The sequence below is a fragment of the Ambystoma mexicanum genome, chromosome 6q (assembly GCF_040938575.1).
Source record: "Ambystoma mexicanum isolate Mex_15411 chromosome 6q, UKY_AmexF1_1, whole genome shotgun sequence".
In the NCBI taxonomy this organism is placed as follows: Eukaryota; Metazoa; Chordata; class Amphibia; order Caudata; family Ambystomatidae; genus Ambystoma; species Ambystoma mexicanum.
In genome coordinates this window covers 802,222,485-802,250,010 of record NC_090937.1, presented here as the reverse complement: position 1 = coordinate 802,250,010, position 27,526 = coordinate 802,222,485, and the positions used below count along the sequence as shown (strand labels likewise).

At 46.8% G+C, this 27,526-nt stretch overlaps 1 protein-coding gene across 2 annotated transcripts in view; it reads right to left on the bottom strand.

Moving 5' to 3' along the window:
* The window catches only part of GLRB (glycine receptor beta), a 503,088-nt gene that overhangs the window by 188,974 nt on the left and 286,588 nt on the right, over positions 1 to 27,526 (bottom strand). For both annotated transcript variants that reach the window (XM_069631327.1, XM_069631328.1), the window contains exon 9: positions 23,281 to 23,433. In XM_069631327.1, the coding sequence (XP_069487428.1) occupies positions 23,281 to 23,433 (153 nt within the window). The remainder of the gene's footprint in view (positions 1 to 23,280; positions 23,434 to 27,526) is intronic.

The window sequence follows — 27,526 nt, the reverse complement described above, 5'->3', positions numbered from 1 at the left end:
AAAAACTGAAAATGCCTTTTAAAATGCAGATTTGTAATCTTCAAAGTGCTGTTTTGGCACTAGATCCATTCATTTTTCAGTGAATCATTGAACGTAAAAAGGGTACAGATCATCCAGTGTGGCCAGAGAAGCTGGGCCTCATTGACTCACAGCAGCTAAGAAAGGTATCTCATAAAAAAGGGCAGCCCAGCAACATTTCTTTCAGTTCCACGGGAAAAGTGTGGCTAAAAATGGCAAAACATGTAACAATTTCAGCTGTGCAGAGAAACTCCAAGCAACGGTTGGATACTTACTTCCAGACTGCAAACAAATCTCAGCACTTAAGAGAAGAACTGGTGCTGAATAAATGTGTGTGCTGCAGAGGAAACTCTGATGTAAAGGATACAGTTTAAATGTGCTTTTTCCATGAATAAGTGCAAAATCGCCGGTCTAAAAGCATGGTTTTGTGAAAGGCCCAATTCTTTAAATGTCAAAATCCCTTATAAACTGTGTTCATTTTTTGTATGTTTTAAATGAAAGATCTTAAAGTGAATCTTAAAGTCAAAACACAGTTTGGAGTTAAATATTTAATTCTGAGTTGACAGTGCCCAGCCTGGGAAAGATTGACACTTCAGGTTGACCCTGCACTGCTAGCAGGAAGGCTTAATTGCTGCTGGAGGTTCTCGCATATTTAGAACAAAGGCCTCATCAGACTTGTCTGTGGCTCAAGTAAAGACAATGGCAAGCCTTGAACACTCACCTCCACGGGTGAGGGGCAGGAAACTTCCATCTGGACCCCCACCCTGATCAAAGGAATTTGACAGCTGTTGCCAGTTGAAAGGAAAGAAAAAAAACTGCTAAAAGACATTGGTTGTTTAAAATGCCCATTTGTGATTAAGTTTTTTGAAAACCTTTAACTTTGCAACATGAAGGAGGACACATCTAAAAATTGTTAGTTGTAAATCTAATTATATGCTCTTTCTGTGAAGACGTGAGTGAACCCTGTACTACATAAGGAACCAAAGTTACACAAAAAGAATTGCGGCAAAACTATTGATGCTGCAAATATAATAATGTATACCCATGTTCTAGCGGTGATTGCACAGATATATATTGAATTAGGAATTATTAGGCCACACCGTTATGATTAAAATTGACAAAGTTCCACAGAAAGACAAAGCTAGCTCTCACTGAGATGGGACTTAGATGTAAGGATAACCCACAAAATATGTAACGTATGTGTCTGATTTTATTAGAGGTGATAATTTTAGAAATGTGCATTTGTGCAAAAGTTAAATTGTGGTTCAAATCAATGGGGGAGTTCCCAAATCACAAAATATGTCAGCTCTTTCTGACTTCCAACCAGAGAAAGGCAAGTGCCTTTGACCTATCACAGCCGTGGGGGTGTGGTTTGAAATTCTGCCCCTACCATAAACTTTGTGATGCCACTTGGCATGAAAAATATAGGAACTTCACCACACACAGGGACACACTGATTCCTGACTCCATCCTGATGTCTGTGCGACGCTCTGTTTCAGAATTCTTCATCTTGCTCCTGTTCCAGATTTCTTTACGAAGCCAAGGCCTCAGCATTTACTGAACTCTTTTCAGCTAGGCCCAAATCCTGAAACTATCCCAAAAAAACTTCAGGGAAATAATTCTGATCCTGTTTGGCTTGCTACCATTCATGCTTGCCTGATGAAACTCGCCATACCGCTAACCTACAGTGTCCAGTGACCAGAAGGGCCAATCCAATCCAGCCTGAGGTGCAGTGCAATTGACCAGAACCACCCAGCTGATCCAATTCCACCAGAGGTGCCCCGCTGCCTGTAGACTGATCCGTGATGACCAGAACCTGACGGTCCAATGTTAATTTACAGTGGACCACGTATCAACAGGAATCATAGTGACCCATAGTATATTTGCCTTGTCCCATTTTGACTTAAGAACCTCTAATAGTGTCAGAACCATCGTTGCAACCCTGTTTGTAATCCCTAGTATTAGCGCTGAAACAGTATATTTGACCCGTTTTTATTCAAAATCGCGTAGTGTAAATTAGGCGCGAATTCACAAATTTTGCAAAAGTTTTACACGTGTCTTTTCCCCTTCAAAGTTTTTCTTAACTTCCATTCCGATTTAAAGTGTGTTTGGTTGCTCATCTTTTGGCTCATGTTGGTTAGAATATGTTTAGTATTGCTCCCATAGGAATTTCTATACATTTAAGGATTTTTGTACACTTTTCATTGTTTCACAGAGCCATTTTCAACTGTCATTTTAAAAAGTGTACATTTCCCAAAAAACGCTTTTCTCTCTTGTTTGGGGAGGGAAGACTGCATTCAAACCCTATACTCTGTTCTTCATTCCTAAATACCTGCTGCTTACTTACATCTGTGTACAATTGCTCATTTGTGAATTAAGAACTCAGCAGGAGGAAACCTTAACCTAAGCACTATCTTTTCACAAACCAAAACTGTTTTTTCCTGAGCTTTCTATTCTGTATTGCTATAAGTGAATTCAATTGCTTTACTTACTTTCCGAATTGTTTTGTCACCACATTGGTGATTGCTGCCCCATATATATATATTAAAATGTGTGTTTGATTTGAATTTTAAATAATAAATAATTACCTTTACCAACCAGCCTGATTCCTGGTTCATTGTGACCTGGGGGGTATTTTGAGAAGGGTGTGATATGAGTGGTATATCAGACTATTGAACCTAGAGACACAATAAGTAAGTATTTCGTCTGTGCATTACACGCTAGGCGAGACCCGGGCGTATTGCCTGAAATCCTTAACATCTGTGCACTGGCAACATTGAAATATGAAAGTATGCATCTTTCATGTCCAGTGTTGTCATGTAATCCCCCTGTTTCAACAGTGGGATTATTTCCTGCAGGGTTACCATCCAAAACTTTTGAGGTTTGACGAATGTGTTCGCTGCGCACAAGTCTAACACAGGGTGAATGGTGAGGTCCTTTTTGGGCACAAGGAAGTGCACTGAATAAATACCCTTCTTTACCCGAAGAATAGGGACAGTTTCTACGGCATCCTTTCCAAGAAGTGCCTCTACTTCTTGTATTAAAATTCCCAGATGTTCTGGCGACAGACGTCATGCTCTGAGCGGCCTGAATTGTGGGGGTCGGGCAAATTCCACACAGTACCCGTGGGCGACCGTTTTGATAACCCACTGGTCTGATGTAATCCCCTCCCATGCCAAAAGGCAAGATGTTAAGCGCCCCCCGACCGGGGTGACATGGGAGGGGACTTCGATTCGTAGGTCATTTCTGACCAGAGGCTGTGGCTCCCCTTGAGTTGGGGCCTCTGCCTTTCCCGTGCTGCTGACCCCTAGGTAGTTGGCGGGGGTGCTGGATGCTTGTCCCGAGTTCCAGGTGTTTCCCGTATTGTACATGTTTTGTGCGGAGCGGGATTGGCCACACAAACCGGCGGGAACCACTTCCCCTCCTCTAGGGGGAGGGTTTTTGGGTGATTTGCTGAAGGGACTTAAGAGTCTTGTGCTTTTTTTTGGCAGTCTCTAGAGCATTGTCGACTGCTTTACCAAAGAGATTAGACTCCGATAGGTTTATTAATAAGAGCTGCTTGGGTCTCCGGCTTGAATCCAGAGTTTCGAAGCTCAGCGTGCCATTTGAGCAGGGTGTCCTGAGCTAGGGATCTTCCTGCCGTCTCTGCAGTATCTAGAGTGTTTTTAGTACATTTTGGTTAACCTGCATGCCCTCAACCAATGGCAAGTAATTTGGTTCTTGCGGGTTCAGGCATCTCCTGGAGACCTTCTTGTATAAGGTTCCACTGTGCATCGGCATAAGTGGCAAGCAACATAGTGTTTGCTATGCGTGTGGTAAAAGCAGCTGCTGTGGTAATTCACTTACCCAAGGCATACAATCTTTTTGACTCCTTATCTGGAGGTGCCTCTCCCGTAGCAAGGAGTACTCCCGCCTGTTTCCGGGTGGTGGTAACCACTAGGGAGTCGGGGTGGCGTGGCCTTTAATATATGTAGGGTCAGTAGGCTATGGGAGAAGTAATTTCTCCACCCTTGGATTTACTGCCCTAGTCTGGGCTGGTGTGACCAGGGAAGGAGCCAATCTCCTTTTAATGGAATTCAGGAGAGGTATGGCTTGGCTGGAGGAGGGGCGTTTCTTTAAGAATATCCTCCACAAATTATTGTTCAGGTAGTGTCTCCTGGGCGGCGATTTTAAAATAATTCGCCGCCTTTCTTAAGATGGCATTGAATGCCATCTGATCATCCACTCGGGAAGCCTGGCAGGCTGGAGTGGAGGGAGGGGAATCCAAACATAGGACATCCATGTCCTGGTCGTGAGTAGGGAGCACCCATGGTTCCGTCTCAATCTGGTGAGTGTCTTCCCAGCCTTCCGTGGGATACGCCTGGTCATCCAAAGTGTAGTCTTGTAGGAAGGTAGTATCCTCTTCCTCATCATAAATGTCCTGATAAGTGTCCATCTGGATCTCATCTTCTGGGTGGAGAGAAGTGAAATGGCCTTGAGAAGGTCCAAAATTTCTAGGAAATTTAGAAGGAGGCACAAAGGGAGGGTCCTCCCGAGGTCTCTTGGGGGTAGTTTGCTCTGAAAGTGAAACTTTTCCAAATGGGCCATGCATCCTTTGAATTTTTCTTTGGTCCATTTAGATGAACCAGAAGGGCCCATGGGTGGAAAATCTTAATTTTCCTCCCTATGGTGCTGAAATTTGTTCCCAATAGCGCTAGCCAAAGGCTCCCGACTCTCCTCATAGTCCTCTTGAGCACTGGGGTGTTGCGACACGTCTTTCGATGTGTCCGTGGCCCGCTCTTTGCGCTTCGTTGTGTCTTTAGACTTCTCCTGGCGAAACAATCCTAGCACTGCTTTCAGCAATGTTTGGCAAAGTGGGGCATACCGTATGACTAGGAGGCCTAGCGGTAGATTTACTGGGGCCTTAGAGGGCGCTGGAGCGACATCTGAGCGCGCTTCGAGGGCCGAATGTGTTTTGGAGGTAGCGCCCTTACTTTTTGTAGGACTAGTCGCAAGATGCGGCTGCAGGGAAGGCTTTTGATCTTGAAGATCAGAGGATTCCGTCGAAATCTTTCTTCTGCGGTTCTGTTGGCGCTTTCGCCCGTTTCGGCGGTACCGTCGAAACTGGGGTCGTGTGTTTAGTGTGGCGATCTTGTACGCCCTTGTCGCCGGGTGTTTTGCCCATAGCGTGACTCGCGTCAGGCCTGTCGGAGACGGGCATGGCGGACCTAGAGGTGTCCATCGTGAGGTCGATGGCATCAGACACGGATGCCTGGTCATCACTCGTACCCCTGTCACTTTCGGCGGGTGCGGCGGTGGGCGAAGAAGATCCAGCCCCCGACATGCCTTTGGCAGCCCACCGTTTAACGCAGCGCTCCTTAAGCGTTTTAGGTCGAAGGAGTCTACAGGCCGCGCACCGCGCTTTGTCGTGGTCAAGGGGTAGACAATTATTGCACTTATCGTGCTCGTCCTTCCAAGGGTATCTGGACCTGCAAGAGGGGCAAAACCTAGATGGTGTACTTTCCATAGTGAAAGGTAATAAAGGCGATGACCAGACCTAGAGAGCAAAGAGGGGGAAAAAGGAGACACATAGCTGAAAGCATATGACCACCCGACCCCAATCTCCCTACTGTGTAGGCCAGCCAGAGGGCCCGGCCACGTGTACGGCTCTGCCGCAGGAGTTTAGGCATCGAAGTCCACCGCAATCTTAGGCGTAGCACAGGAAGCACCGTCAAAGTTACTATCAGGGGATTATCGACAAAGTCGATAGACAAGGATATAACAATGTCTCTTATAAAGGAGCTCTGCAATAGGGCAACCAGTTACCTGGGCGGAAAAAAGCAATCTGAGGGAACTCAGCACGTGAGGGATTTTGGGTACACTACACGTCACGATAGGGATAGTGTTACAGACACCCCTATGCAGACGTCCCTTTCGGTCCCCGAAAGACAAGATGCAATACTCTGCGGTTACCACTGGATGTCGGACCATTTGCACAGCATGTGATTCTAAGCAGATTAACAAGCATCAGAAATAAGCCTATTTGTTTACCCCCTACCTAGCATATACAGTTATGATGGCCCAAGTGTCTTCTCTAATGGCAGGGGTATCCTGACCATTAACAAGCACACTGTCTTTATAATACTCTTAGTATTATCAGGAATGGAATTATAGACGTTAATGTTCTGTTGTTCACACAGTCCCAAAGATACTAAAGACACTCTAGCTTGAACCCCAATGGGTTCTTCAGCTGGAGTGTGAACGCTAGCACCCATCATTGGTACATTCACATCATGTGTGAAGGCTAAGCTGACAGTTGGGATCCCTGAAGGTGTATCCTTACATCTGGGATCTCCTTTCACACGGCTACTAGACCCACAAACCCACACACTTCAGATAGGTCTTTGGGAATGGGGGTTTCTTGTAACCGCCCTCTGGTTTGGGGCCAGAGGTTTCACTAGCCCTATAAGGTTGTTTAAGGGGATATTTACCCTTGTTTAAGTGTGTGGCCCTCATTTGGTGTGGGATTTTTTGGAATGATTCTGCTCATCCTTTTTATGCTTTTCCACATCCTTTCTTGTGAGCAGCCCCAGAATCCTTGTGAGTAGCCCTGTTGGCCACCCACAAGTCAGCAGCTAGTGCTAACTTCTTGGGGTCCAGTTCTTTAGAGTGAGCAATGTGCTGTTTTAGCTCTAGGGAACAGGCATCAAAAATACTTTCTCGCATAAAGAGACCCCTCATACCATCATAAGTGTTCACCTTGTAGCCCTTAATCCACCCATCTACGTTTTTCAGGCTTTGACAAAGCCAAATGACCCAGAAGCTTCCATCTTTCTTCTTGTGGTCCCTAAACCTTTTCAGGTATTGGGGAGGGGTCTTCCCAAACCTGGCTATGAGAGCAGTTCTTACCATCTGGTAATCCTGTCTATCGGCATCATTCAACTCCATCACAGCCATTCTGGGAGAGCCTAGAGATTAACCATGGAACAAATCCACCCTCACATATACACTGTACTTTACATGTAAACTTAAATGTACCCAGCCAATCCAGAATATTAGTTTTATCATCATACACTCACCAAATTTTTGGGGAGACTAGGATTCCTGGACCTGGAGTTGTCGGGCCGAGATGATTGAAACATAAGTGGACTCAAGAGACAATTTTTTCATGTCAAGCTGATGCTGCATCTCTTTCTCCGAGTTGCAGTTCCTTCATTTATGTGTGTTAGGACAGTTTTTCCAAAGTCCAACTAAGGGCTTAGTAAAACCATTCAACTGAGGCAGTACAAAACTCCACTCTTAGTATAAGGTTGTACCAGCTGAGTACATGGTAGCACAGACAGAGCAGCCAGGCTTTTCTTAGAAGAAAGAGGTTTGTAGAATCAGTACAAATGGAATTGTAACACAAATGGTCCAAAGAAACACTATGTATGTAAAAATAAATTATTTATTTAAATACAAGTAGGCCCAGATAAATCTAGGGGGTAAGTACTAACACATTATATGAAATCACAGTATGAAAAACAACACTATACTTGAAGGCACACAGACCCAAGTACAGACCTTATTTGAAATACCTAACCGTAGTTCTAGGAAAATCAAAACCTTTTCATACACATTCAGTATAGGGCACACCTATTCTTGCGGAGTAAAAACCAACGGTTACTTTCACAATTAATTTCAGTAATGCAAGGGCAGTTGACCCTTCCAGTTGTACAGTGACTCTTGGTTCAAATCAAATAATCAGTCAACTGGACAATATACTTTTGGTGACTAGTGGAACACTTAATTCTAGGTGCAGTGAAAACCTATAACTACTTTTGTGATAACAGTTTTACTAGGTGAGTAAACCCGAAGGATGTACTATTCAATAACACGCGCTTTTGAGATCAGTGAAACACAGATAGAGATAATAAGTAAATCTTGGAAATTATTTTTGGATGGCACACAGCTAACACAAGGTAAGTAAAACCCACATACTTTTTTTTTTATCTCACAAGCAGTCCAGGTTAGATCTTTCCCAGCTAGAGGGATAACTGAAGTATGACTTATCAGGGACAGTTAGAACCACAGACTCTAGCTTAGAAAGCACAGGGAAAGTAAACCCTAATGTTACACTTTTTCTGAATGACTGAGTTATTCTAGGTAAACAATACATCACAAAAGGAGGTAGCCGCCTAACAATAGTTGAAACATACTCATGGTTCTGTATGCAATTATTAGAAAAGAGGTGGTTGTGGTGTTTGCAGAGATCACCACTGGTCCATACGTGTGACTAAGCCTAAGGCACCCCATGGGGTAGAGGCTACAGGCACATTCATTTGTACATGTAAGCATAGAACTGGAAAAAAAATTAATAAGCTTTACGTGGTTCAAATTTATTACAACAAGCTCTCGGTATCAGACCAACATCAATCAAGGTAGGGCAACTTGATATAAACAGATAGCATTTTTAAAGCATGTACCCTAAAAGTCTTCTGCAACAGTGAGTTTACAAAAGGTTTTCACATCTAATTATACTTCAACAAAAAACACAGTTGTAGACTGAAGAGTATGGGAATCAAGAAAAATCAAAATAACAGATTCATTTACAGCAGTTTGGTAAGGTGCAACATAAAAATAGACTGCAGTGAAACATGAGCAGGTCTAATAGGCACAAATTTCTAGTGCAAGCATAAATGTATAGAAAAGGTGCTTGTCCTTGTAAGGTCGAGACAAGTCCTATATGTTTTAGACAATAGTCTGCTCACTATAGGTGACCAACCCTTGGTCTACGTTGGGAACAAAAGATACCCAAAGGTGTAGCTGGGACCAGCAATAGTATCGCTGGACCCTGGGACGTTTCGGCTTCCAGGATTTGATGCCTTCTTCCGGGCCAAAGGATTGTGTCTCCCTATGGATGGTAAACACAAAGTGGGGGAGTATTAGACTAAGTACCAAGTGAAAAGTGCCACAGGTAGTGCCAGTGATGGATGCACGGGCGCAGACCTGTGTAATTCAAAGAGTAAACATTCTCGTTTCTTTAAAAAACACAAAAGCAAGCCAACCTTGAGCTCGAGTCTGGGGAGGGGGGGAAGATGGGGGAATCAGTAGTGGTTTGTACTACGCAGTCCTTATTCGTACATCAAGGAGAGGGTGGATCCATCATAGGTCGTGGGTGCCAGGTAGCGAGTATATCCTCCTGGGACCAGCTGTAACCAAAATGGAAAGAATCAATTGGAGGGGGACCCCCATGACAGGGCTAATAGTGAAAGCAAGAGTACTGCTAGGATGTCCAGAGTAGCAAAAATAGAGGAAGCTAAGTAGCTTACCTACGAGTCTTGTGTAGATACAGGGAGCCTTGACTGGGTAAACTGTGTCTTGTCATGGCCAGAGATCTGGCATTCGCTGCCTCAAAAGGTGCTGGAATGAGGAACTAGCACGATGCCTGAAGGGAGCCGCTGGCTAGAGCTGGCTAATAAAGGACAGTGCTGTGGACAAAACGGAAACCGTATGCAGGTTAACGAAATCTCCAATAATTACAGCAAAAATGGCGTGTCATGAAGATCGAGCGTTTAAAGAGGCCAAAAAGGACTCGACCAGAGTGGAAGCAGAGAGCCCAGTGCTGCTGTGCTGCTTACCTCAAAGGGTGCGCAGCTCGCGGGAGCTTCCATGCGAACACAGAGGACTCGAACTGGAGCTGTATAAGCTCAGACTTGGGTTGTGGCGCGCATGCTCAGAGGGCCGAATGCTGCTCCCTGGCGCATGCGCGGAGAAACCCAAGTACTACCGGGGCTAGCAAAGTGGCGGCCCGTTGTCAAGGTGACGTGGTGGCCAGCTCTGCGATCCCATATATATACAGATGAGTGAAGGGGTGACCTGAACGAGTAAAGCCCGAATCTGCACGTAATGTGGGAGATGTGCTAAGAAATAGACAATGTTATGCTGACAGGCACATGTGTATGCAGGCAAACGGGGGACTGCGAAATCACACAGATAAAAAGGATGTGGTGTGCGATATTAAAAATGTGGTAAGGTAGACCTGAGACCCCACACAGGGGGACAAATGAGTGCCGGAAGAGAGAACTGATGAGTTATTCTAGGTAGGCAACAACCTAATGTAGACTTATTCTGGACAGGCTAGCAGCAAGTCAGGGGAAGCAAGACCCAGTTGCCAGGTCATACAATTACCCTGCAGGAATAATCTGGTGAAACCAACACAACTTTTGGGAAGAGGCACAACCTAATCACAGGAGCGTAAAATACCTTCACATCTACTTTCTATTAGACTGGCAAAACAGTTGGTAAGGAAGAAAAAATGTTAACCATACTTTTAAGAATAGTGCATCACACATCCAAGGTAAGTGAGAACCTTTGTAACTGTTCACTCTTAGAATTACAGTTACCAACCAACTCTTTACAAGTAAGTTACTTTTAAACACTCATTTTCTTTTCTAGGTAAAAGTCCCAATCCTTTGAATGTCTTTCTCTTATTCTTGGAGCACGAGTGTTCTCAGTGGCAGAAGGGGGGGTCACTAGGACTTGTGACCAACAGGCAGTGCTCAGATAGGTTCTTGAGTAGCAAAAGTCAGAGTTCCTCAGGAAAACTGGGCAAACAGGTGAGTACTTTACTTAAGAGATAGAAGAGGGTCGAAAGGCTTCGCAGAAGACACCCTAGCAGGATTCTAGCACTGGGACTGGGTGTACTGGATGAGAGGCCTCCCCATCACAGAAAACAACCCACAGCTACACAGAAATCCTAACAGGCTTAAGGTAAGTACATACCCAAGACAAAACAGTACCTCAGCATTGAAGAATATTTTGCAGCAGGAGGACTTCAGGGTCTGCAGCCAAATAGCCGGACAGTGGATTTCTTGTCGTGGTGACTGAAAACAAGACCTCAGAAGGAACTTTGCAGCAGGGAATCGATGAAGAAGGCTCTAGGCAATGTTTCCCTCGCAGCTGAATGCGGTTCTGCGGATTTGGCGCCTTTTCAAGGATCTCAGAAGACAGAAAATTGTGGTTGAATTCTCGTTGTTACAAAGGTCCAGCACTCTGTTGAGGTGACTTTTTGGACTTGATTTGTGTCTCTGGAGATCCACCAGGATGCCCATGAAGTTTCAGCGAGATTCGGAAGACCATGCACCGCAAAGTGGTTCAAAGTCCCAGGGTATTTGGGTTTTGCAGCAACGCAATGTCGCAGCAACGCGTGGGATGGCTGAAAATGCAGGTCATCTTGAGTTTAGTGGGTCTCACCAGGCTCCGGGTTGTTGTTTTTGGAGTCCCCAGGTCGATTGGAAGGATGGGCTACAGTAGGCTCTGGTTACACTGCAGGCTCTCCGGTTGCTGGAAATCGTTTCAGCCGCTTTCCCTTCATCATCCTCTTCGGTTTCGGTTCCAGTGGTCGACTTTTCTTCAGCTTGCAGATTCGCAGTATTTATCAGGAACTACAGCACAACCTCTGCATTCTCTCCCCGCATTTTACATGGGGCGGTCTGGTTGTCCAATCAGGACAGTGAAAGTGAGCAGTCCTCCGAAATACAATACAAACTCCCCAATGAGAGTCAATAACGGACACACCCCAGTAGGGAATGAGACCCAGACCAAGTGCGGGCGAAGGTAAGAGATAAGTTTATCCAAAATATAGGGCATGCAGAGGACTCTGCATACACAGAGAGCCCTCTGCCAGACAATAGAAAAATACTCATATTTATTACAGAATGACGTCATCGATGATGTAGAACATAGGGGGCACATGAGTTGTGGGGATTGGACGGTGGGGACTAGGCATTATGTATTCTTTAGGCCCGGTGCTCCAGGATTGGCGGAGGTCCACATGGTGCCAGCGCGGGGTATACGGGTCAGCTGGTCTCTTCTGGGTGGAGCACAGGATCAGATGATGTCCGAGCTGTTACAATTTACGCTACTTAACAATGCTCTTTTGGCCACACATACTCTGACATTTATTGGCATATCTCTATCCATTTAATATTTCTCACACTCAATTATATACACTTAAAAGGGTAACTTCATGCATCAAGTGCTTTATCTTGAGGTTACATTCTAGGGCTATCGGCATCAACTCCTTCGTTAGATCTATTAGGGGACAGCTTAATTGTGTATTAGTACAAGAGAGGATATATTATCACTTGGAATGTGAACGTTAGGGGTGAGCTGGGGTGGTACTTGGTTGACAACTGGTATATCAAACAGAACTTGGGGTTAGGAGCCTGGGGGACGTGTCTGAGCCTGGGGGGTCTGCTGGTGCTGATTCAGAGTTATGGAGATGGATGTTTTTTTCCAGGCCAAAGCTGCAGCCCAGTTCACTCACAGGGCAGTGATGTAAAAGGAAAAACAAAGGATACAGCGTTCGAAGTGTTACTTTCTATACTCCGACATCCGTGCGAACGGGTTTGCTGCAGCAGCGGCACAGGGGAAGAGGAGGGGGATGGTTGGCTAACTGTGCGCGGAACCAGAGGGGGTTGGGGGTGGGGGAAGAGGTTCAGGCCTGCAGGCCAATGCTTCTGCGTTGTCTACTAGAACTAGTACAAAATGGAGTCGGTGACCATACAAAATGGAGTCGATTTGCTTGCGGGTGTTTCACATGTATGTGTCGCCCCAAGGCTGTCCAGAACCGTGGCCAGTGGCGCATGGTCAGCTGCGGAACGAGCACAGTGTGCATGTTGGGATAGGAATGAAAACGAGGGAGCCAAAAAGACATTTCCTCCCTTACAACAGCCAGCCCCTCACCGGGATTTGTCCCCATTCAGGCAAGGCGTAAGACAAAGGGCTGCAGAGATTTGGACTCCTCTCTCGCTTCCTGCCCTCACGGACAGACTTGAGCCTGGGCAGGGAGTCCAGAGGACTCCCGCTGAAGACAAAAAATCATCCAAAGGAATTTCCTGCCCTGGATGTCAAGGGGAAGGAACAAGAAACGACGAACACTAAAAAAAGAAGACCGGGCCATTTTGGTAAAAATGAGAACCCTTAGAGGTCCTTTACTGCAGATGGGAACACAGCCTGCAGTAAAGGTGCACCAAATTAATACAAGGTATCACTGCCACCAGCCATTGAAGGTAAGCTTGTCCCTGTAATAGAATTGTTACAGTTTTAATGTGAAAGGGGATACATTGCATCTCCCCAGCACTCCACATAAGGTGGGGTGTGCTAGCTTCACAGAATAAAAATGTAAAAGGGATCCAAAGATCCTTTCTACCCTTGGGAACTATAGTTCACTCAAGGTTAGCAAAAGAAAGGTAAAAGGGGAGCCCCCTAGGGCAACCCAGAAACAGGCACTTATTGCCAATAAGTTGTTAAAGAGGATAACTTTAAAAAGACACTATGGAGAGTCAAAGAAAATGACACCCATAAAAAGAGTTAAAGATTATGTGAGTGTGGAAAAAGGTTCCCACTGACTGAGTTATTAATGAAAAATATCCCACTAGTAAAGCAAAAAGTTCTGGGGTTGACCCAGGTCAGGAAGATTTACCAGTTCTGTGAAAATCTTACCCAACACTTTGTCTCTCATTTCAGACAGTACCTCCAGTTTTCTGTATTCAAGCTGCATTTTTGTTTTCTCCAACTCTAGGATTAGCTCTGCTGACATGTTAGACATAGGTACGGGTGAGGTTAGTGGAGGTGGATCAACCATCACATTAACATCCATATCATCTACTTCACTTTCTGGAGGATGAGGGCTAAAAATTATACTTTGACAATCATTATCCAGATAATTCTGGGAGTAGGGGTTAGAAGCCTACTCGGTTATAATTGGTATGATCACAAAGCGATGGTAGGTTGAACGCCCTCAGGAACCGCAGTTCCGATCAGTCGAGGGAGATGGTGTTGTGGGGTGCGTGGGGGCACTAGATGTGTGCAGCTGATGTAATTGCTAGAAGGTAGCTGCATCCTAGCATTAGATGTGGTGCTGAAGATATCAGTTGGACGTGTGCAGACTGGTGGGTGGACACGCAGACTGGGTTCTGGCTGCGATAGGCCTGAAGGACGCATTAAGTGAGAAGCTAGGCCGGAATGTCATCGGCTAGTTGCATTTTATTAGGGTGATGAGGTCCTTTAACCGCAGGGTCTAGTTTTGCACAAGTTTTGGATTAACTTCCCTTTCTTTCCTTTAGTACCAGGGCATTTGTACTTATACATCTTTTCGTTTTTCAACAGTAAGTTAAATAAGAGCTTCTGCCTTCTTGTTTTCCATAGTGGACATGGTTTAGTACTTCACAGTATTGTGACTAGCCTTGTGGGTGGATTCTTTGAATAGAATACAACAAGGACTCAATGTAATCCAAACTACACAAATCCTACCAGCTGTAATACCAGTGCTACGGGAGTTTTCCTAAAGCCCACTTGAGAAGACTTCATAAAACTATCCGAATGGTATACAGGTCCCAAGCTCTTCGTATCAGTCGGCACTACTCATGGAACCTTGGTAGAGTGGCAGAGCAATCAGGTTTATCATAAGAGGAAGATGTAGGTAAGTACACTGAACCTAGTTTGTAAAGCAGTTCAAAGAACCACTTACACAAATACAATTATATAAAATATAAATTATATTTACATAAGGGATGTCTTCAAATACTTAGATCACTTAAACATAGGAATACATTTAAACACTTCTCAAAGGCCACTGCTTAGTTGGTAATTGCTTGTGGTTACAATTGTTACAGCGTTTGACACGAATGACAGTTCTACTGTATTATCGGTTATACGACACAAACAAAGATGAACAAGTTACTTTCTTACCTGGTAACGTTCTTTCGATGGGATGGTCCGACGACGTATTCCATATCTATGACAAGTAATGTCCACAGCTGTGCTGCTTCGGAAAATCTTTGGCGTCTGCGTCCATGACGTCGATGCGCCGTCCCCGAGGACCTCCTCCGACGGCACCCGATGTGATAAGTAGGACGCACGACGGCCATAGCCTCGGTTATAGTTTTTTCCCAGAACGTGTGCCACCAGTTTTCTGCCAGTCAGACACACAAGGCCTTGCGGAACGCAAGCTGCAATCGCAAAAGAAATTCTGCAGTGGGGCAGGCAGGGAGGGAGCGATATGGAATACGTCGTCGGACCATCCCATCGAAAGAACGTTACCAGGTAAGAAAGTAACTTGTTCTTTCGAGGGGATTGGGTCCTCCGACGTATTCCATATCTATGACAGACTCTCAAAGCAGTACCAAGCAAGGAGGTGGGAAATAATTTAGAATACAAATTTAGCATGGCCAATCAAATTGCGGAATAGAGAACTGCCTTGCCAAAGGCCAGATCTTGCCCTCTGATGGAATCGAGGGAGTAGTGACGTACAAAAGTATGTACTGAAGCCCAGGTGGCTGCATCACAGATGTGACGAATAGGAACTCCCCTCTGCAGGGCAGTAGACGCAGCCACTCCTCTGGTAGAATGGGCCCGCAAGCCAGCCGGAGGGTCCTTACCCGCCAAGCGGTAGCACTCAGAGATAGCTAAAATAATCCAACGAGACAAAGTCTGTTTCGTCACAGCTTGTCCCAAACGCTTTCCAGCGTAACCAATGAAAAGTTGATCGTCCACTCTGACCCGGGACATGCGCAAAATATAAAAGCTCAGCGCCCTCCTAGGATCAAGCCTATGGAGCCTCTCCTCTTCCTTACCAGGATGTGGAGGAGGATAGAACGCCGGAAGAACAACCTTATGGCACAAATGAAAGTCCGAAACCACCTTCGGAAGAAAAGGACGACGAACTCCAAGGACAACCCTGTCCTTCTGAAACACAGTGAAGGGTGGCTTAACTGAAAGTGCCTGTAATTCACTCACTCTGCGAGCGGAATTAACCGCAACCAAAAACACAGTTTTCAGAGTTAACAGCCTCAAAGGGCAAGAATGTAAAGGCTCAAACGGAGCACCCATAAGAAACTTAAGAACAAGGTTCAAATCCCAACCTGGCACCAGAAAAGGTGACGGAGGAAACACATTAGTGAGCCCTTTCAAAAACTGCGAAATTAAAGGAATTTTAAAATAGGAACACTCTTCAGACGAGCGCTTAAATATGGACAGCGCCGCCAGGTAACCTTTAATGGTCCCCACTTGCAAGCCCCTGTGTGCCAAAGAAAGCAAAAAAGACAAACATGGGAATGTCACATTCAAAAGGATCCACATTCTGAACTCTGCACCAGTCGCAGAACTTTCTCCAACGGCAACGGTACAGAGACTTAGTTGCCACTAAGTGGCCGAGAGCAACACCTCCATCACGTCTTCAGGGAGGTCCCAATCCTTATATCTCAACCTTTCAGAAGCCAAACGTGAAGATTGAGGGATCTGACCTCTGGATGGAGAACCTGACCCTCCCCTCCCGTGAGAGCAGATAGTCTCGGTAGGGAAGACGACGTGGAGGGCAGATGGACAAGTCTAGAAGGTCCGGGTACCACGTCCTCCGGGCCCACGCCGGAGCAATGAGGATCATCCGGGAACCGAACCTCCGTAACCTCCGCAGCACTTGCGGGATGACGGGGACTGGAGGAAACGCATACAGCAGTATGAATGACCACTCCACCACAAACGCGTCTCCTAAGGCTCCTTTTGGAGGAAATTCCCGCAAGCAAAACCTTTCGCACTTCCGGTTGACACTGGAGGCCAAGAGATCCACTTGAGGGGTCCCCCAAAGGGCAAAGATCTCCAGGAGAATCTCCGGAGCCAGCTCCCACTCGTGAGAGATCGAGCTCTGCCTGCTCAGAGCGTCCGCCGTCTCGTTGTCGTCTCCGGCCAGATGAACAGCCAAGATCGAAACTTCCTGCTGGATGGCCCAGAATTTGAGCTGCATCGCCTCCCTGCACAGCTGAAGTGACCCTGCCCCCCCCTTTTTGTTGAGGTAGTGCATGGCCACAGTGTTGTCCGTTAGAATCAGGACACTCTTTCCGCGCACAGTCGGCAGAAAAGCCTTCAGGGCTAGCCTGACGGCCCTCAGCTCCAACAGATTGATATGGAGTCTGGACTTCGACGGAGACCAACGACCGCTGACTGTCAACTCGTTGGCATGAGCTCCCCATCCTGTGAGGGATGCGTCCGTCACGATCGTCACCTCCGGCCAGGGCAGCCAAAATGGGGCCCCCTTCATCAGATTGCCCACCACAGAAGGTCCCGGGCTACCGAGGACGGCACCTGAACAGGGTCCGACAGCCTGCCGGAGGACTGAGACCAATGGAGCTTGAGTGCCCACTGCAAAGATCTCATCCGCAGACGAGCCTCTGGCACCAGAAGAATGCAGGATGCCATGAGGCCGAGCAGTCTCAAGAACTCGGACGCTGGGAGATCGTGGGCAAACTGAAACTTGTGCACCATCTGCTGAATGTGAAGAGCCCTCACCTGAGGAGGAAAACGCTGCCCCAGGGACGTGTCGAGCAATGCTCTGATGTACTGGAGTCGCTGCGTCGGTGTCAAATGGGACTTCTTTAAATTGAGGGAGAAGCCCAGCCTGTGAAGGGAGTGGCAGGTGACGGACAGATGATCCAGGACTTGCTCGGGAGAGCTCTCCCTGATCAACCAATCGTCCAGGTAGGGGTAGAAGTGAATCTCCCCCACCCCCCCCTTTCCTGAGATGCGCTGCTACCACCACCATGAGCTTGGTGAAAACCCTCGGGGTGGAGGTCAATCCGAACGGCAGGACCCGAAACTGAAAGTGCGATTCGCCAACCGCGAACCTCAAGTACTTCTTGTGCTTGGGATGGACCGGCACATGGAAGTAAGCATCCTTGAGGTCGAGAGACACCAACCAGTCCTGAAGTTGAAGGGCCTGGAGGACTTGAGAAAGAGTCACCATCTTGAACTTTTCCTTCCTGAGGAGTTTGTTCAAACCGCGCAAGTCCATGATGGGTCTCAATCCCCCGTCTTTCTTTGAAATCAAAAAATAAGGGGAATACCATCCCTTGTTCCTCTCCGCTACAGGCACCAGTTCTATGGCGCCTTTCTCCAGCAGGGCTTGAATTTCCTGCGCAAGGAGCAGATTCGGACACTTCAAAGAGAGGTTCCCTGGTGGATTGTCGTGAGGCCTCTGCCGAAAAGGAAGACAGTAGCCGTGGGTTATGATCTCCAGAACCCACACATCCGAAGTAATGGCTTGCCACTATATAAGATGCTGCGCCAGCCTTCCCCCAACCGGCGAACCATGGGACCTGGCCTCATGACTGAGTGGTAGCGGCTGCAGCGTTGCCTGAGGGCAAAGAGGCAACTGCCCGAGCGACCTTGGCACCTCGAGTACCTTTATTTCCACCTCTGGCACTCTTACGATGGCCTCTTTGACTGCTAGCTCCCCTCGCTTTACTGAAGCACGAGTAATAGCGAAAGGAACCTCCTCTCCATTGCTGTCCCCTAGGAAGAAAAGGCGGAGGTTGGCGAACTGCAGCGCCCAACGACTTCGCTGCAGCTTTGGAGGTCTGCAACCTCTCAAGGCTCTCGTCAGCCTTGCTGCCAAAAAGGTGTTCACCATCAAAGGGCATGTTGAGGAGCCAGGACTGCACATCAGGAGCAAACCCAGACTTCCGCAACCACGCAAACGTGCCCATTACAGTGCTCGCCGCCATGGACCGGCTGACACAATCCGCCAAGTCCAAACCCGACTGAACGGCCTTGCACATAGCATCCTTGCCATCCTGAACCATAGCAAGGAAACCATCCCGTTCGTCCCCTTCGGGAATATGTTCAGCCACTAATGCAACACAGTTCAACAGAGTGTGTGTGAAACGAGACAAGGCACACATGGAGTTGGCCGCCTGAAGCGCCATAACCCCAGAAGAAAACACTTTCTTCGCCCAGCCGTCAAAACGTTTGTCGTCCCTATCCGGAGGGATGGTAGGATACAATGCCTGCTTTGCCGTGGCCGTAGCCGCCTGCCCCACCAAACTCTCTGGAGTGGGGTGCCTAGACAAGTAGCAGGGGTTGCTACTGGCTGGACGGTATTTTCGCGACAAAGACTTGCCCACTGCCGGGATACTCTCCGGAGCAGTCCAAGCCGCCGCCACCCTTCTCTGCAGAGCCATATGAAAAGGCAAAACCGGGCCAGTGGGGGGACCGAGATCAAGGATGTCCGTGAGATCATCCTGAACAAACTCCCCTGGGGGAGCCAACCAACCCAAGTACTCGGTGACCCGAGACATAAGGTGCCGACATGAAGAATCGGCATGAGTGCCAGGCTTCGGCCTACAAAACTCCACCTCCGCAGGTGTCTCCAGTCCACTGGCATCATGCAACGACTGCCGCAGATCATCAAACTGGCTATGGCCCGAGATAAGGTCATCTGGAACCGTAACCGGAACCAAGCCCCCATCAGAGCCTTCATCACTCTCTGAAATGTACTCCAGGCGGGGAGAGGAAGACCTCTGTGGACCAAAGCAGTACCTGACCTTAGCCATAGCCTTTCTACGGGCAAACCCGTGCCATGGGGCCCCTCCGACACCACTGCCGCGAAAGGCGTCGAGGGCGCCGAACGAGTCGACGTCGACAGAAAAGGTGTCGACGTCGAGCACATCAGCGTCGATGTCAGCTGCAGCGCCGCCAGCATCGGCAGAGTCGACACAGGCCTCGAAGCAGAGCTCCGAACGTGTCTCTCGACGACCTAGGCGCCGACGGCGTCGACGACCCCCTCGGAGGCGGAGCCTCGAGAGAAATCATCGATGACCTCGGCGTCTTCTTTGAAGACGGCACAGGACCACGCGGTCTCGAGCGCGTCGAGGACCGGGACCTGGAACGGGCATGGAGAGAACGGCTACCCTTGTCCGAGCGGGACCTCTCCCGCGAGCCGTGCCGACCACTCGAGCCCAAAGGCGTACGGGCGGTGTCTCTCGACCGGTGCCGACCGACCCCACTCGGAGGCGCGGATGGACCGGTGCCCTGCGATTCAAGAATCGCTAGCATCTGCTTCCCGAAGGAAGCCCATTCCTCCGGTGTCGCTTGCATGGAGGGATAAGCGACCCGCCGACGGGCGAAGTCCTCGGAAGAGGACCGGGGAGGCGACCTATGCCGGTGCTTCCGGGAATGCCTCGAAGAGGCAGAGGAGTGGCGAGACCGACTCCTGGAAGGAGACCCACTGGACTTCCGACGCGGAGAGTCACCCCTCGAGTCATCCGTCGAAAAGCCCCGCAGACCTCGACTTCCGGGGCTTAGACACCTGGCCTACCGACAGCTTCTTCTTGCGTTCCCTCAAGGCCTTTGCCGTGAGCGACTGGCAGTCGACACAGTCGTCCGTATCGTGGGCCTCCCCGAGGCACCAGAGGCAGGCGTCGTGGGAGTCTGTGACCGACATCTTGGACCCACAGTCCCCGCAGTTCTGGAAGCCCGGACGCGGGGTTGAAGATGAGAAAGACATCACCACAGACAGGTCTTCACAACAAACCGAAAAGGTTCAACGAACCGAGAATTGAAAACAGCAAACTCCAACGAGTCGAGGCGTACCGAGATTCACGAAGCGAACACGTTCGCGCAAAAAACAGAACCGAAGCTATGGGCGTCGTGCGTCCTACTTATCACATCGGGTGACGTCGGCCATCGGAGGAGGTCCTCGGGGACGGCGCATCGACGCAGGAACCAAAGATTTTCCGAAGCAGCACAGCTGTGGACATTACTTGTCAGATATGGAATACGTCGGAGGACCCAATCCCCTCGAAATACTGTAATTGTATTTAGTTAGCAAAGCCATATACGAAAGTCTTTTAGGAAGGAAAAAGGTTGGCTAGTATTTCTGTAGCAGCGCTTAAGGTTCTACTGGCAGTTGCTTCGAACACTAAAGCTTTTAAAGTCCAATTCTAAACCCAAGCAAAAAGGCAGCCCGGAGAGGGCTCAAAGTCTTACGAAGCAGCAGAACAGCAAATGTTCCTGAGGATACCTTCAGGCTCTAGAATAAGATACTAGAATAGTTTACAGCGCTGGAGCCCCTGTAAAAAGGACTCTTAAAGGGGACACAAACCAGCAGCTTGGGTCAGAGGTAAGAGCGGACACCCTGGACACCTATTTGTGCACTCCAACACTCGGGAGGAACTTCCTAGTTTCAGGTAAGCAACACCTTTCACCCCACAGTACCTCAGGTTAGAGGAAATGTTTGTGGCTGAATTCTCTACGCAGCAGCAATGGTCCCAGTCTCCGGATTCCTCGGGCTGGTGACGAGAAGGTGGACTCTGACGGCAGTGTCTCTGTAGCAGTCTGGAGAGAGGACCTCTGACCCAGATTTCTTAAACTTCTTGGGTCAGACTGCAGTTTTGGCGCCTTTTCTGCAGTACCAACAAAGGACGCAATTCACCAGGTCAATCTTCATTAATTCCTGCACTCTGGTGAGGGGACTTGGATGAGTCGGATTGCGTCCCTGGAAGTTCATCTGGAGCTCAGAAAAGTCATGGACGATTCGGCCTCTGTAAGACGTTGCACTACAAATGGGTCGGAGGTCTCCTTGTATTCATGGTTTGCAGCTCTGGAAACTCACAGCACCTCAGGAGATGGCTACGATTATAGTTTGTCTCAGGGCTGTTTGGTCCAAAGGGAAGAAGTTGTCCTCTTCGGAGATCCTCTGTTGCATATGAAAGGGGTCAGGACAGCAGTGGTCGCTTCACATTGTTGCAAAGGGTCTTCAAGCGTCTCTGGTCAGTTTTTAATTCGGTTACTTCAGTTTCCAGTGGTCAACTTGCCTTTCACCTCAGGAACCTCACATCTTATTCAGTTTCAGAACACACTCCTCTGCAATCTGAGCAGTTTACAGAAAGGGGCCGGTGGCTGTCCAATCAGGCCAACCAGGCCCAGTGGACACTGGTTCTATTCATGCACGCAGGCAGACTAAGGGGAGTGAAAAACTCCTCCCCCCCTTCCTGCCTGCCCAGACACACCGGAGCCTAGGCAGGGACACCAAAGGGTTCCTGACAATCACACACACACAAACACAAAGGGCAAACAAAGAAAACCCACACTAGAAATAGTGAAAACAGAAATGAGTCACCCAGTTAGTACTTAGGTGATCCTATTGTGCATAACTGGGACTGTGAATACAGTCTCTGATAAAAAGAATAGCACGATAGTTGGTAAAACACGTCCACCGCCACCAGCCATAACTAGAAGATTGTCTATGTGACTAAAGAGTCACATGAGCAGAGAGAAGGGGGCTACTATCTTGTATCCACTTTATCACTCCACATAGGGTGGGGTGTGCTAATCTTGCATAGTATACAGTTTTAGAAAGAATACAATGTATCCCTTTATCCATGAGAACAGTAGTTACACCAGGATAGTAAAAGAACCTCAAAGGAGGAACCAAGGCATCCCCAGCAACACTGCACATAGGGTGCTGTGGGATGCAAAAGTAAACTACAGGTGCCTTAGAAGAGATGGAGGAAAGAACTCCACAAGAAAGTTAAAACACAGAACAGAGTTCCAAAAAGACAGAGCGCATAACAATTAATGAGTGGAGAAAGACTCCACACATTCAGGATGTAAGCAAAGAAAGTCCAGAAGTCTCAGTGCTGGGGATCTCACTAGGAGAGGGAATGAAGGATAAAAATTATAAATCTCCTTAACAGAATGCAACATCAATCTTATTTTACTGAAAGGTACAAAAAGTTGCCATGACCAATATGCTTTATGGCATTAATCGGTTCTATGTGATATCACCACATTTAAAAGATCAGATATAAAAAAAATACTTATTTTTTTTCTGCTGTTTGTATTGGCTTTTAAATGCAGCAATAGGACATCCAATCCCCCGCCCCCCAACAAGATGACCCCTTCCCCCCTCTCTCCCGCAGGTTATATTTAATGAGGGCAGGGGGCTCACCCCCCCAAAACCTCCCTTTCCCCACGCATCCACCCCCCTATCCCAGCACAACACACCAAACCGGTGCACCCGCTCACAAAAACACTCACCTGACAGCTCGATTTAGAATGACCGCTCTGTGCGGTCACTGAGTGGTCATTTTAAAGCAATCTTTTTTTGGGTTTTCACTTAGGACCCATTGATCTGATAGCCCATTTTAAAATCTGCAGAAGTTCCATCAAGGAGCATCTTCATTGACAAATTGCATGTTTCGCTAGTGTTTTATGCGCTCCAGGAAGAGTTGATTATTAAAATATAGACAAAGGAGGCATGACGAATGACAAAAACAGGTATGAAAACATTGAACTTCTTACTCAAGTAAACATCAATTAGTACGTCAACTAACCATGTTTGCAATGCATCTTGAGGTAACTGAGGGAATGGAAACCTAAATAAGAAACGTACAGCTATCTGATTGTGATGTAACTATTATAACACAAGAGGTCCCAATATGGTAGCGCGTAAGAGTAAGTTACCTAATGGCACTCTGGCAGCACTCGCATCAGGATTGATCCAAAACGACAGCCATGAGAGGACGACAATGAGCAAGGTAGGAGCGTAGACTCCCATCATGTAAAAACCAACCTGCCTTCTTAAGGTGAAGATGACTTCCACACAGGTGTAATAACCTACAAGAGAAAATAGGCACATATATTCAAGTTGTTTTATGTAGACATTTTAACACTGTTTTAGGTTTCCTTTTAACTGCATGGCACCCAATCTGCAGGATGAATTTATATAAGGTTTGATTAGCTTAGGTTTTATGCTCTATAACAAACAATCTAGCAACATATTTACAAAAATAAAGTGTAAAAAAAATTAAAACCCTGAATTCTACTTTTTTTTTTTAATGCAGACCCTTCAACGTCATCCCTTATGACGCATATATTTTACTACAGATATGTAGGTGAATCTGTAATGTGGCACTTTAGATTTATGCTCTCTGAATTTGGTGCAGTGTAACGAACCGCTGCATTAAGACCAATGCCCAACATGCAGGTGTTAAGTCTGTGGGGTCTTAGTTTCATAACTGTCTGTGGCTACTGGTCAGATAATATCAAGAAAGAAAAAGACCATGCTATAACGATACACCAACAAATCAAAGAAAACAAAACGATTTGCTGAAAGGCAACATCTAAATTTAGAAAACAATACTTGTGCAATAGCATATAGAGGAATTAATTTGGAAGCAACTGGAGAATTGAACAAATTAGTCAAAGGCAAAACGGGGAAAAAGTTGTAGATACAAAGTTGGGATTTTAAGTTTGAGGCCCCACTAAATCTGCACCAGATCTCACCATGCCTTAATTCAGAAACATCTGAAAAAAAATCTCACCCTGGTTTTAATCACCCCCTAAACCGTCGTTTTCCTGTGGTTTGGTGTAATTTGCATAGATGTGGCTAATGATCATACTCCGCAGCTTCCATTAGAGGTCGGCCTATGCATAGCATGTGATCTATGCAGATTCCACAAGCCTCACAAATATATATACATACACGTCACGTTTTGTGGCTAGACTGCTCTCCCAAGTAAGAAAAACGTACTGCACACTGGTTACTTAGCAGCAATACACATCACTTTGACTCCTTCTCACTCTCACACCAGACCCTTAATGGGTTTACACCTCTTTAAAGAGGTAACCTTATGCCAGCGTGCATTACTTGTGTCCTGGTTCTTTTGAAGCATCCCTGTAGTTCCACCGTTGCAGTTTTGTTTTCTTGCAACCCTTAATGATAATGTCCAAATTCAGCAAAGCAGAACAGAGGGTAAGAAAGGTTTACATACTTAACCCAAACCTCCAGAATGAAAGTGATCCCTTTTAGCCACAATTGTCGTTTGAGGAACTTGCAGTTATTCATACTGCAGAAAACAGTGACCGCCACGTCCATTTCTGCTTTCCTGATGGACTTACTCTCCTGCAAGATGTCATTTGCCGGTCATCTGGCACATTTTGATTAGTGGGAGCCATCAGAGCAGATTCTCAACCATACCCGATTAGCATTACTCGCATGCCAAGCCCTGCTTGTTTGAGGAAGTGATGAAGATCTTCCGGCACATGCCTTCCAATTTAGTTGCATCTTTATCTCATGGCAGTTGCAGATTTTACATCGGAGGATGTTTGCCTAGCCACAGCTGCCACCACAGACTCTGGCATTGAGACTTCACAAGCACACTGTAGTATCCATCACCATGTATTTGCTCTAGAACCACATTCTCTGAAACAGGAGGCCCAACAAAAGTTGAAAAAGCACTTTGTTCATCTTGTAGTACAAAGAAGTAGCCACCTTCCTCTGAAATGGACTCTTTGCTTTAGGGAAATTCAAGCCATAGTGTGTAAACAGGAACGCCTGTGTGGTGCAGGTATTAACAGCCGTAGTGATTTACACAGTTATGTTGGGCGACCAACAGCTAATACCAGGGGTCATTGCTGCCTGTTGGGGGAGTTTTCCTAAAGTCCACATGGAGGCAAGACTATAAAACTATCCCTTGGTATGCAGGTCCCCAACTCGTGGTACAAGTCTGTACTACCCAAAGGATTGGTGAAATGGCCGAGCAGCCAGGCTTATCTTATGAGGAGGATCTGAGCTGTAGGTAAGTACAATGAACAGAGTCAATACAATAGTCCAAAGAAACTTACAAACTGAAAGTTACAATAAAATATACATTTATTTTATATACAAAAAGGTAGGTTAATAACTATAAATATCAACAATACTTTTCATAGGCGACTGCTTTAATAGTAGTTAATTCTCTTACAATTGTTATAGAAAATGACAGTAATTACAGTCCACGGTTTAAATCGTAGTGGCAGGGACACACATTTGTTAGTGAAATTACAGTTTCATTCATTTAGGAAAAAGGGTGCTATTCAATACTAGTAGCAGTGATTTACATCTGACGAACACTCCTGGTTAAGGACTGGACTGCCAAAGCATTAGGAGCCTTAAAAGTCAGGATAAAATGGGAGCAAAAGTCTTATGCAGCAGCAGAAAAGGCAAAGTTCCTCATAACACATTTAATAAGGACCCTGCAAAAGACTTTGTTAGGTAAGATGTTAACCTTAGTGCTAAATCCACCTCACGTGTGAGAACCCCAGAACTTTGATGGACTGGTAGATAATTGTTTCCTATAACTCAGTGAGTGGGAACCTTTTTCCACAATCACAGATCCTTTTACTCTTTTTATGGGTGTCATTTGTAAGACTCTGCAGAGTCCTTTTAATTTTAACCCCGACAACTTTTGCTATATACCCTTTTATTGTTACAAGGTTGCCCTGTGGGGCTCCCCTTTTACTTTCTCTGGCTAACCTTGCGAACTACAGTTCCCAAGGGTAGAAACCATATTTCTATCCCTTCTTCATTTCGTTAGGTGAAACCAGCACACCCCCACCTTCTGTGGAGTGCTGAGGAGATACAATGTATCCTCTTTCCCACTAACACTGTAACAATTCTGTTATAAGGACAAGCTTATCTTAAATGGCTGGTGGCAGCGAACCTTTTTACAAACCCTTTGCCCCTTTAACACAGGCTGTTTTCACAGCTGCATCAAAGGCACCCATTGGGGCCCATTTTAACAAAATTGCTGCAGTCTACGTTTTTGCCATTTTCACACTGCTTGTCCGTTCTTTCCCCTGCCCTCCAGGGAGGGAAATTCCTGTGTGTGTTTTTTTATCTTAGGTGGGAGACCTTGGTCAAGCCCACTTATGTTCCAGAGTGTCTGAAGGCAGGAAGCAAGGGGGTGGGAGATGGGGGGGGGGGGGGGGGAGTCCATAATTCTACACCCGTTTGAACTGTATTCTCGCAGTCAAGCTGGAAGACAAACTGGGAGGCTGGCTAGTCCTGATAGGACGGCCAATCCCCAAGTTTGAATGTTGCACGTCTGTTTCCTTCAAAGCAACCTGGGGACTCTGAAAACGACGGCCCGACCCAGAGTCTGGTGAGAACCACTAGACTCAAGAAGACTTGCATTTTGAGCCATCCCACGTCATGCTGTGGCCTTGCAGGGCTGCAATACCCTGGGACCTCGAGCCATTGTGTGGTGCATGGTCTTCCGAATCGAGCAGAAACTTTGGTGGCATCCTGCTGGACCTCCAGAGACGGGATTACAATTCTTGAAGCCCCTCAACAGAGCGCTGGACCAGATAAGTGACACAGATCCAATCAGTGATTTCGGTCTTCGTCTTGTTCCTGAAAAGGGCACCAAAACCACAGAACTGCATCCAGATGCAAATAAGCTGTTGCCTGGAGCCTTCCCAGTTGATCCTTGCTGCAAAATTCATTCCAAAGAGCTGTCTTCTGTCTTCATGATAAAGGAATCCATCGACCAGGATTTTGGCTGCAGATCCTGAAGTCTCCCCCTGCTGCAACTTCTTCCGTACTGAGGTACGTGTTGGCTGGGGTATTTACCTACCTTAAGCCTTTGTAATTCCTGTGTAGCTTTGGGGTTTCTTGTGATTGGGAGTGCTCTCATCCAGTTCACCCAGGCCCACTGCTGGAATCCTATGCTAGGCGAGATTGTATGTGGGAGACTACCCCAGCCTTGTCCTCTTGGCAGTAGGGAACCGTACCTTTAGTATAGGCCTGTACTACACAATTAGTTAGAGTGACTGAGCAGCCAGGCTTATCTCAAGAGGGGTCAATATGAGCTGTAGGGATGCAACAGAGATTCACAGTGACAAGTATTCAAACAACACTTATACTCAAGGTTTCTTATTAAAATTA